We start from the raw sequence: 17,296 nt of genomic DNA on the forward strand, positions 1-17,296 counted from the left end.
TTATCTCAATGAGATTCTTTTTTTTTTTAAGCTGTCTTTGAGATATTTAAATTGAAGCCCTCACTCGCTCACCCCCTCTGCAGCCCGGGACGCTCCCCCTCCTGCTACGACAACGAGATCGTCATGATGAACCATGTCTACAAGGAACGCTTCCCCAAGGTGAGGTCATCTCCTGAAAGTATAAATACCCCAGAAAAACAGTCCTCTGGTAAAAGTGATCTCTCCGTTCAACAGTCTACTCTGAGAGCACTAGATATCAAATGTACTGTGCGAGTGGCAAAGTAAAGGTACAAGTTCAAGACACATTTCATCCCAAATGCATTAACCTGTATCAGTTTAGTGTAACAGAGAAATATAATAATAATAACAATTAATAATAATAAATATAGCTTCAGGCAGCAGTGCAAAGGGTCCAGTTTAGTTACAGCAATTAATTCTCCTGATAAAGGTATACAGAATAAACAAATTAATTGTATAACTTATTGTATAACCTCTATAACTTCGGATGATGATGTCACAAAGCGGCCTGCTAATAACAACAACAACAACAACAACAACAACAACAATAATAATTATAATAACTTTTAATTGTATAGTGAAGAAAAATGTAAGATATTTTCTCCAAAATATAGTGGAGTAAAAGTAAAGGGATTCAGCCAAAGCACAAATACTCATACTTAAGTATGAGTACTCATATGAGTACTCATACTTAAGTACTTGTACTTAAGCATCGTACTTGGGTCAAGTAAAAATACTTTGAAACTACTTACTGTCCTTCCCAGACAACTACACAGACACACACACACACACACAGGCACACACGCGAGCGCGTGCACACACACACACACACACACACACACACACACACACACACACACACATACGTTTTGTGATTTGTACCCTAATCATTCCTCTCATTGATTCCATTACATTCATTCATTACAAATTTCCGTATAAATACGAACAGAGAACATTTTTAAACAAATCATTCAAAGCCCACAAAGCCCATCTAATTTCATAAAGTCTTAAAGGCTCAAATATCATGTAACTGAAATTGATTTTTATTGACTTATTGGCGGTGTGCTCAGGGATTTGTTTGCCTGGTGTTTTTATCGCCCACGTCAGGAGACATAAATAAAGAAATAAAGGGGACTGATAATCCACAGCAAAACAGGTTTTAAAATGCTGCCCAGCCCAGAGCGTTTTTCTGTCATGGAGAAGAAGTTCCTTTGCTGTCTCATCGAGGCAGAGCATAGAGATTTATTTTGTTTGCCAAAAGCGATGAGTCAAGGCTTTGGTTGGGTCTAGTAACAAAAGGAAAGGCATTAAAAGCTTCCATCCGGATTTAAAGCTAATATATATATATATATATATATATATGAATAAATAAACAAATATATTTATATATATATGAATAAATAAACAAATATATATATATGAATAAATATATAAATAAATATATATATATATGAATAAATATATAAATAAATAAACAAATATATAAATAAATATATAAATAAATAAATATATGAATAAATATATAAATAAATATATGAATAAATAAACAAATATATAAATAAATAAAATGTAAATATATCATTTAATAAACAAAACCTGTCTTCACTGTTTCTTCTCTCAGTTTCTTCTCATCAATGTTGACTTACCTATGTCATTAAATATATTAAATAAATAATAATAAATAATACAACAAAATAATTATAATACAATAATAATAATAATAATAATAATTATTATTATTATTATTATTATTATTATTATTATTATTATTATTATTATTATTATAATTAAGTATAACAATAAATTAAAGTTGTAAAATAAAATACATTAAAACCACACAAAATAAAATATATATATTTATACACATATTTTTTAACCTGTTGTATGCCATTTCATTTAGGACAGAGTTAGTCTGCAGGTAGAGTTCAACTTCTCAACCTGCAATCCAACTCTTTATTCAGTCTTTAATCATCAAGAACTGCTGCAACAACTCTGTCCTGTGGACGACCTGTGAGATGACAAGACACACATTTTTGTTATACAGAACCGCCACCAATCCCCCTCTTTGGAGAACGATCTCACCATGTTTTGTTCTTTAAACAACAAATCACTTCTCCAAGAGGGGGGAATCACCACGGGTGAGACGAATAACATAGAACCAAACAACGTTTACATGGAAAAACATAAACATAGAAACGTCAGATGACAACAATGTATCAACAAAACAGAGTTAATTAAGTCCAGGAACAGCAATTTGGCATGTGGCCTCTTCCTGTCATAGGAGTGGGATGACACCAGGAGGGTGTTGGGGGTGTTTTCAAATCAGGTGCTGGTGGTGTGTGTGAGCCTGTATGTATGTGTGTGTGTGTTTGCGTGTGAAGTGTCCACCGGTGAGTATACAGGACTTGTTCCAATTGGTTGTGGTGTATGAGGTCGGAATTATATCGTAGCGCCTCCAAGCAGCGGAAAAGGCCCCAAAGCCACCCCTGAGTCCCACAGCCGTAAAGACACTCCTCGACCGCAGGAGAGCCCTGAGCACCCTGCCCTGCAGCAACCAAAGACCCCCCGAGGCCCCAGAGAAGCCGGAAGCCTGGCCTCCGAGGAGCATAAACCAGTCCCAGAGAGCGCGAGGAGACCCTGCACCCCTGTGGCGTGAGCATACAACCCAAAAACATACAAATTGTTTGTTTTCTAAATCCTCCTCGCCCCCTGGCAGGCCACGGCGCAGATGGAGGGCCGGCTGGCGGAGTTCATCCGGGCCTTCACCCCTGAAAGCGTGCTGCCTCTCGCCGACGGGGTCCTGAGCTTCATCCACCACCAGATCACCGAGCTGGCCAGGGACTGCCTGGACAAGGCGCGCGAGGGCCTCATCACCACCGTCTACTTCTTCGAGCTGCAGGAGAACCTGGAGAAGCTGCTCAACGACGTGAGTGTAAAGCGGTCGAAGAGACGTTTTGTAAAAACGTGCGAGAACCGAGGAGTTTGAATTACGTTCGATTAGAAGAGAGGCGTTCGAAGGAGGGTTCTCACCAGCGTCGGGTTAATTTACTCTCTGGTCGGCAGATGTATGTAGTTGAAATGAGCTAATTTGGTGTCACAGCGTGGGGTCTTCGGGAGGGAGAGGAATGAGCTGATGTGATTACTCTGAGCGCTGGGGGTGGGAGGCTGCGATCTGATTGGTTGTGCCAGACGTGAATCTCATGTCACTCCATCTTTCTCTCTGCGTTTTACTTTTCATCAGGACAATGCTGGGATGTCGAAAGTGTTTAATAGTCTTATCTGAGAGTCTCTCTCTCCCCCTCTTCTCCTTCTCTCCCCCCTCCCTTTCCCACTCTACCCCTCTCTTCATCTCATTCTCTGCCTCTCTCTCTCTCTCTCGCTCCCTCCCCCCCTCCTCTCTCTCTCCATCTCCTTCCCCGTCTCTCTCTCATCTCCTGCTCCGTCTCTCTCTCCATCTTTCTTTTGCTTTCTCCCCTCTCCCCCTCTTATCCCTCTCTCCCCCTCCCTTTCCCACTCGACCCCTCTCTCCATCTCATTCTCCACCTTTCTCACTCCCTCCCCCCTCCTCTCTCTCTCCATCTCCTTCTCTGTCTCTCTCTCCATCTCCTTCTTTGTCTCTCTCCATCTCTCTTTTGCTCTCTCCCCTCTCCCCCTCTTTTCCCTCTCTCCCCCCTCCCTTTCCCACTCTACCCCTCTTTCAATCTCATTCTCTGCCTCTCTCTCTCTCTCTCTCTCCCTCTGTCCCCTCCCCCTCTCCTCTCTCTCTCCATCTCTCCTGCTCGCTCCCTCTCTCCCCCCGTCCCTCGCCCGCACCCTCTCTCTCCCTCTCTCTCTCTCTCTCTCTCTCTCTCTCTCTCTCTCTCTGTCAGGCGTACGAGCGCTCGGAGAGCTCCGAGGTGGCCTTCGTCACGGAGCTGGTGAAGAAGCTCCTCATCATCATCTCCCGACCGGCCAGGCTCCTGGAGTGTCTGGTGAGGAAGGCGCGACGCTCCCTCTTCGTCTCCACCTCCTTAAACATTTAACGACACGGCAGCAGCAGGGGCTACACACAAACAGATCAGCTACACCTGCGTGTTCCCTGGCCGCTGCCCAATTGAGAAACACAAGTCATTAAATAAAACAGGAGCATGGATCCTCATTTACCGGCCAATTATAAACGGTTAAATCCTCTGATTTATTACACCGCGGGGGGAAAATAAATACATGACAGGTACCAGGAGTCTGTGGCGAAAGGCTCAGCCTGTCTGGCCAGGGAATACATTTGCATTTATATTAAAATCCTATTTGCTTCGCCTCAGCACTGCTGATACCCAGCAAGCTGGTGGCAACCCCCCCACAGCGTGGCAGCCTTCCTGTCTGACTCAGACGGACCATGACCGCACTGTCATTCTAAGTTTGAGCATTCGCTTGTGTGTGTACGTACGTGCATGTGTGAGCGTGTGCGTATGTGCGCGTCTAACCCAGAGTGATTTAGCGTCTTTGCAGAGCAGCAGTGTTGCGCCCCACATCCATGAGTCACGCCACATCCATGCAATGTGTAATTACAATCCACAGCTGACATACTGACGTGGAGAATTCATTCATCTCCATATTCCCGCACCCGCTCGGAACATAAACATAACTTTATTTCTATTACAGTAAATGCATATTCAGCCAGTGTCGCTAGCAGGACTTGCATCGGCGGCCATTTAAGCAAGTTCTGGATTTCTGATGCATCAACTTTTTTAGGGGTGAAATCTCAGTGAAATGGTGTTTATTGAGTCGTGATGGTCTTTTTAACCGGACAATTGAGGACCAGACCTTTCAACAGAGTTTTGGACAAACGTGTCTTCTCTGCAGGAGTTTAACCCTGAGGAGTTCTACCATTTGCTGGAAGCAGCAGAGGACCACGCGAAGGAGGGACATCTGATGAAGACGGACATCCCTCGCTACATCATCAGCCAGTTGGGACTGACCAGGGACCCTATTGAGGGTGAGAAAAGCACAAAGTATTGACAAGAGTCACAATCAGACTCACTTCAGTAGTCTTAAGATTGACAGACAGAGCAAAAATTGGTTTGGTGTTTATGTCCGTCCTCAGAGATGGTGAACCTGGAAAGTTATGACAGCGAGGGTCCTCTCACACCCGAAGCCGATGATTCGACAGAGGTGAGAAGCGGCAAAGTCCTAAAACTGAAGCTTTGTTTGTTTTCGCGCATCCGCCTTTTCCTCTTACTTTGCAAAGTGAGGGTATGACATGGGAAATGCCAAAGATCTTGCTTTCAGCTTTTGATGAAATTGACTGCGTCATCCCCTAATGGCTTGGCACGCGCATGCTCATTTTTTTTTGACGGAGCCCATTTGCTTCGATGTGCGTCTGCTGACTAAAAAGAAAATCAGGATATCCTCATCTTGATTACGCCAGGACGGGAGCTGCCAACTCTCTGAAATTAGGCCTGTTTCCAACAGCCAAATTAGCTAAAAACATCTCCTGACGACATCTCCTAAAATCATGTAAACCTCAACAAAAGAGAGAATCTACTTTATTAAAACACATCAGCAAAAAGAGAGTACAAAGATCACTCGTGCCAAGAGAGAATGACAATGAATCAATATTAAGACCGTAACTACTACAGTGGTACCTCGACTTACGACTGCATCTACTTACGACTAATCCAAGATACGAGTAGCGATAGTCGCGAAAACCTGTATCGACGTGCAACCGACTGCTCCAAGATACGAGCGTGGAAATTTGCACTTGGCGCGTCGGCGGCCAGTCAGCAGTCAGTCAGCAGTCAGTCAGTCAGCAGTCAGTCAGCAGTCAGTCAGTCAGCAGTCAGTCAGCAGGCGACCTACATTGTGTGTGCACGTAGTTCGTGGCTTATCGATATTTTTCTCATATTTACTGTGTTTGTGCTGTGTATTTTCACCCTTCATGATTTCATAATTTATATGGGGAAAAATTGCATCGACATACGACTGTTTTAACATACGACCGTTCTTATAGAAGGAATTAGTCGTAAGTCGAGGTACCACTGTACTACTACAACCCCTACTATTTGAAGCATCATGGTGTGTGACATGGGGTAGGGATGGGTTGCATTTGATTAATATTGAGCTTGTGATTGTGATTTATATTGGGATTGTATAATTTAATTGCTGCTACTCTTGTACTTCAGGGCAAAATTAGAACGATGAAGCCACCAGAGGAGGCGGACTTCCAGACAATCAAGCTGATTAGCAACGGAGCATACGGGTGAGTGAAGTGGAATCCAAATCAGTAATAGAAATGGCAAATAAGCCGTTCTCACTTCTGTAAGTTGAGGCTGTGCGCTGCTCATAGCGGGGTTTATTCAGGTCAGTACAGAGGTTTAGTGTCATCCCAAGCTGAAGAATATAAACATTATAATTTGTTACCTAGTATCGGGGTCTGTCTTGATGTCTCCCAGCGCTGTGTACCTGGTCCGACACCTGGAGACCCGGCAGCGATTCGCCATGAAGAAGATAAACAAGCAGAACCTGATCCTGAGAAACCAGATCCAGCAGGCCTTCGTGGAGCGCGACATCCTCACCTTTGCAGAGAACCCCTTCGTCGTTTCCATGTTCTGCTCCTTCGAGACCCGACGCCACCTCTGCATGGTGATGGAGTATGTGGAAGGTGAGTCTGTGCGTGTGTGTGAGGCATCTAAGGGGACCTAAGTTGATTAAAATTGCTACGCATTTTAATGATAGTTAGGCTGATAGGTGATTATAGGAGGTGTATTCCCTCAAATATAAATTGCAAATCTTCCTTAAATACAATATTGTGTTTGACTGCGGGATTGAATGGACCAATAGGAATTGCACGTGTTCACACAGCTCTATTGTATATGTCGCCCCACAGTCTAAACAAGAAGCTATACAGATCAGCGTAAGCGGTACCATGGGATGCATATGCTAATTAATGGCCACAGTTAACTAATCGCATAATCCATTCTCTCGACAGGAGGAGACTGTGCCACTCTGTTAAAGAACATTGGGGCCCTGCCTGTGGAAATGGCTCGCATGTACTTTGCCGAAACTGTCCTGGCATTGGAGTATATCCACAATTATGGTATTGTCCACCGTGACCTCAAGCCTGACAAGTAAGCCATATAACATTTTGTTTTCTCATACCCACATATAGCTGTTGTGAGGAACTGACAGAAATTTCAAGTTTCATAATAAATGTCATATATCACACCATTTTTTTTAGGTTGTCCATTATTGAGCCAAAGAAGACTGTTGACAAAGCAATCATTGAAGCATGCTCTAAAATTCACCTTGAACCTTGCTATTTTGATTCATCTAGTCTCCTGATAACATCCATGGGGCACATAAAGCTGACGGACTTCGGCCTGTCCAAGATGGGCCTGATGAGTCTGACCACCAACTTGTACGAAGGACACATTGAGAAAGACACCCGTGAGTTCCTGGATAAACAGGTACGATGGCGGCTGTTTGATACATTTGTCTATTAGTATTTTTAGTATTGCAGTTTTTCTCAGAGGTCATGAAAGCCTATTTGATGCTTCTATTACTACCGTATGCAAATAAATACTCGTTGAGCACCAGGCAACACGAGAGTATGAATGGACAAACCCATTAACATCTGACAGAATAATAAGTAGATGTTTCCTTAGTTATTTTAATCATTTCTATTTTTAGTGTGTTTATTTGCAAGGCGGTGGCCAAGCTTTGAATCAGATACTCATTTTATCTCCTGGGGTTGACCAAAGCCAGAAATCTCTTGGCCATTGATGCATGGCCATCTGCACATGAAAAACCAAGAGCGGTACCTTCATCTTGTCTTGGCATCCTGGCATTGATCCCCTCATCTGTCCAGAAACATGCCTGCTTAGTGCACACCTGCTGCCTACTTGCCCAGTAAATAGTCTCTAAGTTAGAAAGCTTCCGGTAGTTTAGTATTTTTCCACAGCCCTGTTTTAGTGTGACTCAAGGATGAATGGAATTCTTACTTTGTAGTTTTATTTTGAAATTCTCTGAAGCTCAAGTTTACATTCAAAGGTGTCAAAAATAGCATGTACTGTAACAACAGGAATGGTGATGCTTTAAAAAAACCTTTTAATCCATTGCCGTGAGAGGCAGCATGCTAAGCTCCTTCCACAATGTGGAAGCCTGAAGCCCCGAGAAAAGGTCCTTTGTGGATCACGAGGTTGAGTTTGCTGCTTTGACCCTGTCAATTGAAAACAGCACGAAATGTGTAAATTGTGTGAAGGTGTCTTTATTGTAACCCCCCCCCAAGGTGTGCGGTACTCCTGAATACATCGCCCCAGAGGTGATCCTTCGTCAGGGCTACGGCAAGCCTGTGGACTGGTGGGCCATGGGCATCATCCTCTATGAGTTCCTAGTGGGCTGTGTACCGTTCTTTGGAGATACACCAGAGGAGCTGTTTGGACAGGTCATTACAGGTGAAGATTCTGAATTCTAATAAATTTTATATTCACCGATCAGCCAAAACATTAAGACCACCACTAATATTGTGTAGTTCCCCCTCGTGCTGCCAAAACAGCTCTGACCCGTTGAGGCATAGACTCCACAAGACCTCTGAAGATGTCCTGTGGTATCTGACACCAATACGTTAGCAGCAGATCCTTCCTTTAAGTCCTGTAAGCTGCGAAGTGGGGTCCCTATTGATTCGGCTTATTGTTCTAGTACATCCCAGATACTCGATTGGATCAGACCCTAACCCCAGCCATCCACATGATGTAGAAGAAAACGTGATTCATCAGACCAGGACACCTTCTTCCAGTGCTCCATGGTCCAGTTCTGACGCTCACCTGCCCATTGTATGTGCTTTTGGTGATGGACAGGTGTCAACATGGGCACTCTGACTGGTCTGTGGCTACGCAGCCTCATACACAGAAAGCTGTGATGCACTGTGTGACACCTTTCTATCTTAGCCAGCATTAACTTTTTGAGCAATATGTGCTCCAATAGTAGTATAGCAATAGTAGCTCTTCTGTGGGTTCGGACAAGACAGGCTAAACTTCGCTCCCCATATGCATAAATGACCCCATGGGCTACCATGACCCTCTCGCCAGTTTACTGGTTGTCCTTCCTTGGAACACTTTTGGTAGGGACTAACCACTGCATACCGGGAAGACCCTACAAGTCCTGCCGTTTTGGAGATCCTCTGACCCAGTCATCTAGCATCACAATTTGGCCCTTGTCCAAGTCGCTCAGATCCTTACTCTTGCCCATTTTCCCGCTTGCAACACATCAACTTCAAGAACTGACTGTTCACTTGCTGCCTGATACATCCCACCCCTTGACAGGTGCCATGAAACAAGATCAGCAATGTTATTCACTTCACATGTCAGTGGTTTTAATGTTGCAGCTTATCGGTGTTTACATTAAATGCATAGGCTTCAGATGAGTCTGTTATTGGGCCTTTTGAAACTATACCGATTTTTCTTTACCTTGTTTTCCATTTCTGTCTGGAAACTAATTTTCCCACTATGTTGAGTCCTGTAGATGACATTGTGTGGCCAGAGGGGGACGAAGCTCTTCCCGCTGATGCCCAGCACCTAATTTCCACCCTGCTGCAGACCAACCCGCTGGTCCGACTAGGCACAGGTCAGTGAGAAACACCCATTGTTGCCAACAACAGCCCTGTAAACGTGTGGTCGCTGGTTCTATCGCCACTGTGCCCAAGTTTGTCACTGTCTGTAATGGTTTAAGGGATCTTTAATTATGAACTGAAGCTCTCATTGGTCTATGAGCACCGGCACACCTGACAAGTGCAATGCAAAGTTGAATACTGTATGAAATATATCCAGTGTATTTTTTCTTTATTTCTACTTTCTGTATTTCTGTCTTTCTTTCTTTCTTTCTTTCTTTCTATTTTTCCTCCATGTATTGCTGTTGGTGCAGGAGGTGCCTTTGAAGTGAAGCAGCACTCATTTTTCACAGAGGTGGATTGGAACACTCTCCTGAGACAGAAGGCAGAGTTCATCCCACACCTGGAGTCAGAGGAGGACACCAGTTATTTTGACAGTGAGTCACAAAACGAGTTTGCAAAATGCAATCGCAGAAGTACACTAGTGTATGAACACAGTTCCTGCTAACAAATGCTTTCAGGTGCCACACCCATAACACATTCTCTGGTGTAATACCCTCTCACCTCCCCAGCTCGCTCTGAGCGGTACCATCACGTGCACTCGTACGACGAGGACGACACTAACGATGACGAGCCTGTTGAGATCCGACGCTTCTCTTCCTGCTCCCCTCGCTTCAGCAAGGTCACTGTATAATTCTTTGGTATTTTACAATATGCTCAGTTATTTAAACTGTCCTAGTGAAAATCTATGATATTCAAAATACACTACAACACCATAAACCATCTATAAATCTGTTCACAGAAACTGAAAATATCATGAACAAGATGATGTTTTCCCTTTATCTGCATACACAAATGTCAGCATGAAATGTAGCACGTGCTTCAATTGAACTTGTTTTCTTGCTGTGTGTGGGCGTGCAGGTGTACAGCAGTATGGAGCATCTGTCCCAGCTGGAGCACAAACCTCCCACGGTGACTCGGCGGGAGCACAAGGTCCCCAGGGAGGACCGGGTGGCCAAAAGAGAGAGTCTGGGAAGTCTCACTCTCCGGGACAAAAGCTGGAGGACTGGATCTCCCGAGATGTGAGTGCGACCTCTGTATTTGTTCAGTTGGTTCTCACCGTGAAGGAACATCTGCATTGAGTGATGTTTTTCTACATTTCTACATTGACATGACCAATGAATGATGGTATTCCGTCCTGTTTTTCAGGAAGCGACTCTCCTGCTCAGAGTCCTCCTTCAATGAAGGTGAATCCAGTCCTCCATCTGGAGCTCGCAGGCGCTTCTCCGCTCTCATGGACACTCATCGCTTTGCCTCACCTCTGGAGGTTGACCAGGAGCCGTCTGTCCCCACCAGGCAGACGCAGGTGAAGACTAGAGGAGTGTCCCTAGAAGGCACCATGGGCATCACCTACAGTCAGGGGGATCTGCGGGCTGTCACCAAAGATGGAAATGGGATCGGGGCTGGAGGTAAGAGTAAAGGCGTTCTCGGCATGAGAGGCAGTGACATCTGGGTTTTTATGTCATGAAAACAGTTGACAGATGTGGAGTTGGGTGTCGTCGGCATAGCAATTGAAGCTGGGTGACTTGTCCTAGGGGGAGCATGTAAATGACTGACAGAGGATGTCCAAGAACAGAACCTTGGGGGCACGCCTTTATAGACTGGCTTGATCTAGAGTCCCTGATGGTGATATACGGTTTCCAGTCAGCAAGTACCATTATTTTACCGTTTGCCATCTCTTTCCCATCATCCAGAAAAACTGTTGAGACCGAGTGAATCATTGGCGCCACTACAGTGCAGTGCTGCCATTCTGGGTGTCCCCGAGCCCCTGGGACCACGAGGGGCCACGAATGACCTTGTGCTGCGGAGGGTCCGCCACCAGCAGCTCTCAGCCGAGGGCGAGAAATACAGCTCACGACCAGGAACAAAAGTCATTAAATCTGCCTCAGCCACCGCTCTGTCTGTGATCATTCCCGCCGGTAACCACAGTCCATTCTGTATTTCACATAAAGACTACTGTTTAAAAGCATGGTGCATTAAGAGTACTACTATTGATGACTTTCGATTAGCATCTTATCTCTATACCTCCACCCACAGTGGAGCAGCATGGCACATCCCCTCTGGCCAGCCCTATGTCTCCCCGCTCCATGTCCTCCAACCCATCATCCCGGGACTCATCTCCCAGCAGGGATTACTCCCCTACAGTGAGCATACTGCGCTCTCCCATCACTATCCACCGCTCTGGGAAGAAGTACGGCTTCACCCTCCGAGCCATCAGGGTCTACATGGGCGACAGTGACATCTACAGCGTGCACCACATGGTCTGGGTGAGCACACGGAACCTCTCTAATGGGAGACTAGTTATTTCTGATGGCACAATTGGGGAGGGACCTTTTATCGTCAGTAAATTTCTTGCTATTACAGTGTTTGATCTTGGAAAGCTATGATTAATGGTTTCCACCTTCATTCAGATAAATGCCATATTGTTAACCTTGCCATCTAAAGTTGTGAGGCTGACAGCTTTAGATGCTAACAAGGTGCTAGATGTTAATTATGTGTTGTTGCAGCATGTGGAGGATGGAGGCCCTGCCCAGGAAGCTGGACTTAGTGCTGGTGACCTCATCACACACGTCAATGGAGAGTCAGTGCATGGTCTGGTCCACACAGAGGTGGTGGAGCTCATCCTAAAGGTAAGAACAGGAAGAAGCAAAGATTTATGTATTTATTTATTAATCTATCAGTTGGTTATCTATGTTAGTCTGCCTGCAATGTCCTTACCCATAGAGTGGAAATAAGGTGACGGTTACCACCACTCCATTTGAGAACACCTCTATAAAAGTGGGCCCTGCACGCAAGACCAGCTACAAATCCAAGATGGCGCGCCGTAATAAGCGAACAGGGGCCAAAGAAGGACAAGAGTGGGTTGCTGATACACAAATCTCCTTTTCAAAAATACATAAATAAAATGTTCATGGAAAAGTCTTTTGTCTTTAATGAAGCCGCTTTACACAACGTGTTTATTTTTTCATCCTTTAGTAAAAAGCGCAACTCCCTGTTCAGGAAGATCACCAAACAGTCCAACCTGCTTCACACCAGCAGGAGTCTGTCCTCTTTGAATCGATCTCTGTCCAGTGGAGACAGTCTCCCTGCCTCCCCCACCCACAGTCTCTCCGCCCGCTCCCCAACACAGAGCTACCGCTCCACCACGGAATCCCCCTACGTGGGTTAGTAAAACAGACACATGGTTTAATTTCATTACTGTACATATAAAAAGGATTCACAGTTTGTTACAAAAATGAGAATGACTCAGGGGCCTAGGGCACTTTCCGAGCAATGGCACTAATGTGGGTCTGAATCTGACTCATGCCTTTTGTTTTGGTCTGTCAGATTTTTTTCCCTTTTTTGTATCTCATGATGTCCATTTGTTACAGTATTTCTGACATAGATTATAGACAGAAATTATTAGGAACCTCCACATTTGATACTATCACGATTCTTATTGGCCATTAAAGTTTTGTGATTCTACAATTATTCCCATTCAATGAGTATTGTGATTTTTTCTCCTTTCTTTAGGCACGTCCTCCCAGAGCAGCTCTGCAGCTTCTAGCACCCCTAACTCCCCAGCTGCCTCTCAGCACATGAGACCCAGCTCCCTGCATGGCCTCTCCCCAAAGCTCCACCGCCAGTACCGTTCTGCGCGCTGTAAGTCGGCCGGCAACATCCCTTTATCCCCTCTTGCCCACACCCCGTCCCCCACCACCTCCTCCCCACCACCTCTCACTGGCCACACGGTGGGGAGCTCCAACACCACCCAGACCTTCCCTGCCAAGCTCCACTCCTCGCCCCCCGTCACACGCCCGCGTCCCAAGAGTGCAGAGCCACCCAGGTCCCCTCTTCTTCAGCGGGTGCAGTCTGCGGAGAAGCTGGGTGCTCCCCTCATGCCCTCCTCCTCCTCGTCCTCATCATCGCCATCTCCTCTAACCGGAGGGGTGACGATGCGTAAGCATAGCCTTGAGGTGTCACTCGGCGACTACAGGAGAGAGTCCTTCCACTGTGAGCACAGCCTGCAAAGTCTCCTAGAGATGGAAGGAGAGAATGGCCCCGCTCCACCTTCTCCCTCCTCCTCCTCTTCCCCATCTCCCCCCACTGTGGGGGAGCTGGGAGGCCTGAAGCCTTTGAGGAGGCTGGGAAGGCAGGAGTCCCCACTTAGTTGCGACACAATACACACAGGAAGAGAGAAAGACACTCGGACCACAACATCTGAAACTCAGACGCAAAGCATATCTATTAAAGCTGACGCCAAGACCAGTGCTGTTGACACATTTAAGGCATCACCCTCTGCTGATGTTCCAAAGACCAAAGCATCTCCAGCTGGAGTGGAGACTAAATCTACCCCAGTCTTGGTGGATTCTGTTAGAGAGACCAAGCTCAGCCTCGGTGACAAACTTCCCACTGCAAGCCCTCCGAGCTCCGGCAAAGAAGTGACCAAAAGTAAGCCCAGGGAGAAAAACTTGTCTCCACAGGGCACTAAGCTGCAGAGCACACAGGCAGAGAGTACTTCCGCGGCTAGAGCCCAGGAGAAAAGTGCGGAGAAAGGAAAAGGCAGTGTGGGTAAAGACAAGGGGACAGTGCAGAAGACAGCAGCCACAGAGCAGTCCAAGATGAGTAAAGATGCAGAGGCTGGAGCAAGCAGTCTCAAAGGAGAGGGTAGCAGTGCTAAAACTGCTGAGACCTACAGGATCAAAGGGCCAGCACCTCCAGTGCCATCACAGGCTGAAACCCCGGCTCCGACAATATCCAAAGCTGCCGTTCCAGTTGTGCCCAGATCGAAAGCAGAGAGGGTGTCAAACACATCAAGCAGCTACCGTGGCACCAGGGACGAGAAAGCGCATCTTGAGGCTGTAGAGGAGAATCCGATGTCTCCCTCTTCCACTGCAGCTTCCCCTAGTTCCAGCAAGTCACGTCCCGTGTCTCCTGGAGACAAGGCCAGCTTCGTCACCCAGCTCACTAGCGTGGCCAAAACGGTGCTGGGACCTATGAAGGGGGGGTTCCAGGATGGAACCAAAGGGAAAGACACCACCAGGGCTAGTGAGGAGAAGAGGGGAGGCCCATCCGGAAAACCTGAGGGGGTTTCGTCCGGGGTTCGTCGGGGGGCCCAAACTGTTTCCTCAGGAACAGCTGGAACGGCTCAAGTGGAAAGGGCAAACATACCAAACTCCAAGCATTCTTCATGATTTATGAGCAAAGGAAAGTGGTGGACTCACTCCCACAATGCCTTTTAGCTTTGAAGGAATACTGTAGCACTAGAATGCCACGTCTGGGCTGAACTTTCACCTCTTGAATGAAGGACAACATTCACGCCTAAAAACAAACCAACATCTAACAGAATAATATGCCTGAAGGTGCATCGACTACTGTTCTAAAATGTGTTATGATGTTCTATGTATGTCATGTTCACCACAATGTGTTGTATATAGTGAAAAAGGTGTGTGTCTTAATGCATGTTTAACTTGTACATTATCAAAGGAAGAGAATATTTAAAGATAAAAAAAACTGACCTTACGGTAGTTAACACTGTGATCCCCACGTCAACTGACCACCAAAAAAAAACCATATTAAAAACTGCTTGTGAACAGGGCAGGTTTCTGTCATTAGGGCATTAGTCAATCAAGTCACCCGCCAATCATATACATTTGAGTGCCATCTCTGAGCTCCTTTAAAACAAAGAAAGTACACCACGAATTTCCTCAGTGAATCAGTGAAAAGGCTGATATAGTGTAACATAATAAAATAAAAACACACACACAAAGGGATTTAGTTGTGTATGACTGTCCCATGATCACATTGGATAAACTGAATTTGAAGTTACCACACTGCTTGCGAGAGAATGAGAAAGAAATGAGAAGGAATAAGTCTTTTTTTTTTTTATCTGTTTAAGGGCTGAATTAGATTGATGTACAATAGTGGAACTTGCAGTTTGCGGTGTGCTTTGATGTAATTTATGGTGTGTCCCCACATAATGTGTTTACATTGTGCTCCAGGTGAGCAGGAGGTTACAGTAGCAGAAGGGAGAGGGATTGCAATAAGTGACGCAAGCTGACTTTAGCTTCAGTTTTGTCTTGTCTGATCTTTGTGAAACGTGCAATTACATGGTCTAGACTTTTATGTGTAGACATTAGTGTTTTGATGTAGAGAGGACTTTGTATGCATTCATGTATGTTTATTCGGGTGCACAAAGAACCATAATGAGACGGGGACTGCCTGTTGTTGTGTGTTATCCTGAAACCCCAACAATCCAAAAGATGTCGGGTTGAAGATGGTTATGTTTAGGTATAAGGTTAGAGATTGTTAAGTTTAGGTTTAGGGTAAGGGCGTCGCTGGGTCGCTCCGGTAGACCAGATCGCCCCCTCCCCAAATCTGAACCATGCACACGCCTCCGGGTACCCACACTCTCCTGCCATTCCTGATCCGGAGCAGGGAGGGGGATTCAATGAGCCCAAGCGGTGGCAGGCAAAGCCTGGCGGTGGTGGCGGATGCCCAGAGTATTTTCTGGAGTACCAGGGGGGGCTCTGCGGGGCTGCCAGCTCGCACAAAGCGTTGCTGGAGCACCACGGGGGCTGGAGCTCTGTGTTAAGTGCATTAGTGTGGGTGCACAACCCAAAAGAAATGTCTCATTGGACATGAGACATTTTTCGGACTATTAGGGTTTCGGAATAATGGGCCGTCAGAACAATGGCATGGCACCAATGAGCACTACAGGAAGGTAGGATAGAAACACCCCCATCCCCCCACTCCCCCCGGTGTACTCAAACGTAGCGATTCATGCTGTAACGTGTGAGCAAGTGCCAGTGTTCTCGTTTAGGGTTACTGTGTTGTTTACAGTGGTGTTTATAATAATATGCAATCCTACAGTGCCCAGTTAAGGCAGATTTGAGTGCCCTTTATCAGTGATTTGAGTTGTAGGCTACCCAGTACCCAGGAATCTGTTCTGCTTTGGAAACAAGGCTCATACTTGTCTCAAACTGCCACCTCGTGGAGGGATGTGACATCACAAGGGAACGACAAAACGATTTAAGACACGTCCAATGTGTGGAGAGAGTCTGCTTTTTTTTGTAAGTACGTCAGAAGATCACATGTAAATTCCCAGTCAGTCGAAATGGTATGACGTCAGCCATGAGCTACGACGCTGTGAGAACAAAACGACATGAAACGCATTTTAGATGTTAAACGCCCGTGGTTTGTGTGTCGGATAATATGCGGAGGTTGCACTTTATGTCAGAAATGTCAAATTACTATTTATTATTTTATACTTTGTTTATTACAACTGCATTTAATCAAGTGCTTTTGTAGGTCTCAATATAGTGAACATATTTTACTTGTTGACCAAACCTCTGTTGCCGTCCCTTTTCCGTGTCTATTTATTTATTTATTTTTTGACCTGTATGGTTTTTACAGCTCGTTATCTATATTCACTGTTCAATACATCGTTCCAGGACATTGTAAGGTACTCCCCGGCCACTGTTGTGGAAAACGAATGCAAAAAAAAAAAAAAGCCTATTGTGCAGCAAACGTAATAAAATTCCAGCGAGCGACCGACTGTTGTTGTCTTTCCTCAGAGTATAAACACAAATTACTAACTCAATATCGCTTTGTATTTTAACACTGTATAGCAAAAGGCTTGCGGGCTGGGTTGCCAGA

At 45.5% G+C, this 17,296-nt stretch overlaps 1 protein-coding gene across 1 annotated transcript in view; it reads left to right on the top strand.

Moving 5' to 3' along the window:
- Positions 1-15,660, top strand: part of mast1b (microtubule associated serine/threonine kinase 1b) — a gene marked incomplete at both ends in the record, with an annotated part of 37,978 nt that extends 22,318 nt beyond the window's left edge. Inside the window, 23 exon segments of the mRNA XM_080009989.1 lie at positions 84-159; positions 2,735-2,944; positions 3,888-3,989; positions 4,858-4,990; positions 5,099-5,166; positions 6,177-6,253; positions 6,447-6,655; positions 6,983-7,121; positions 7,328-7,460; positions 8,282-8,447; positions 9,514-9,615; positions 9,913-10,035; positions 10,171-10,280; positions 10,520-10,680; positions 10,808-11,067; positions 11,394-11,395; positions 11,397-11,577; positions 11,696-11,925; positions 12,166-12,288; positions 12,383-12,516; positions 12,635-12,822; positions 13,172-14,739; positions 15,640-15,660. Coding sequence (XP_079866115.1) covers positions 84-159; positions 2,735-2,944; positions 3,888-3,989; positions 4,858-4,990; positions 5,099-5,166; positions 6,177-6,253; positions 6,447-6,655; positions 6,983-7,121; positions 7,328-7,460; positions 8,282-8,447; positions 9,514-9,615; positions 9,913-10,035; positions 10,171-10,280; positions 10,520-10,680; positions 10,808-11,067; positions 11,394-11,395; positions 11,397-11,577; positions 11,696-11,925; positions 12,166-12,288; positions 12,383-12,516; positions 12,635-12,822; positions 13,172-14,739; positions 15,640-15,660 — 4,516 coding nt within the window.
- Between the last annotated feature and the right edge of the window lie 1,636 nt (positions 15,661-17,296).

The sequence above is a fragment of the Zeus faber genome (genome assembly GCF_960531495.2).
Source record: "Zeus faber genome assembly, chromosome: 11".
Classification (NCBI taxonomy): Eukaryota; Metazoa; Chordata; class Actinopteri; order Zeiformes; family Zeidae; genus Zeus; species Zeus faber.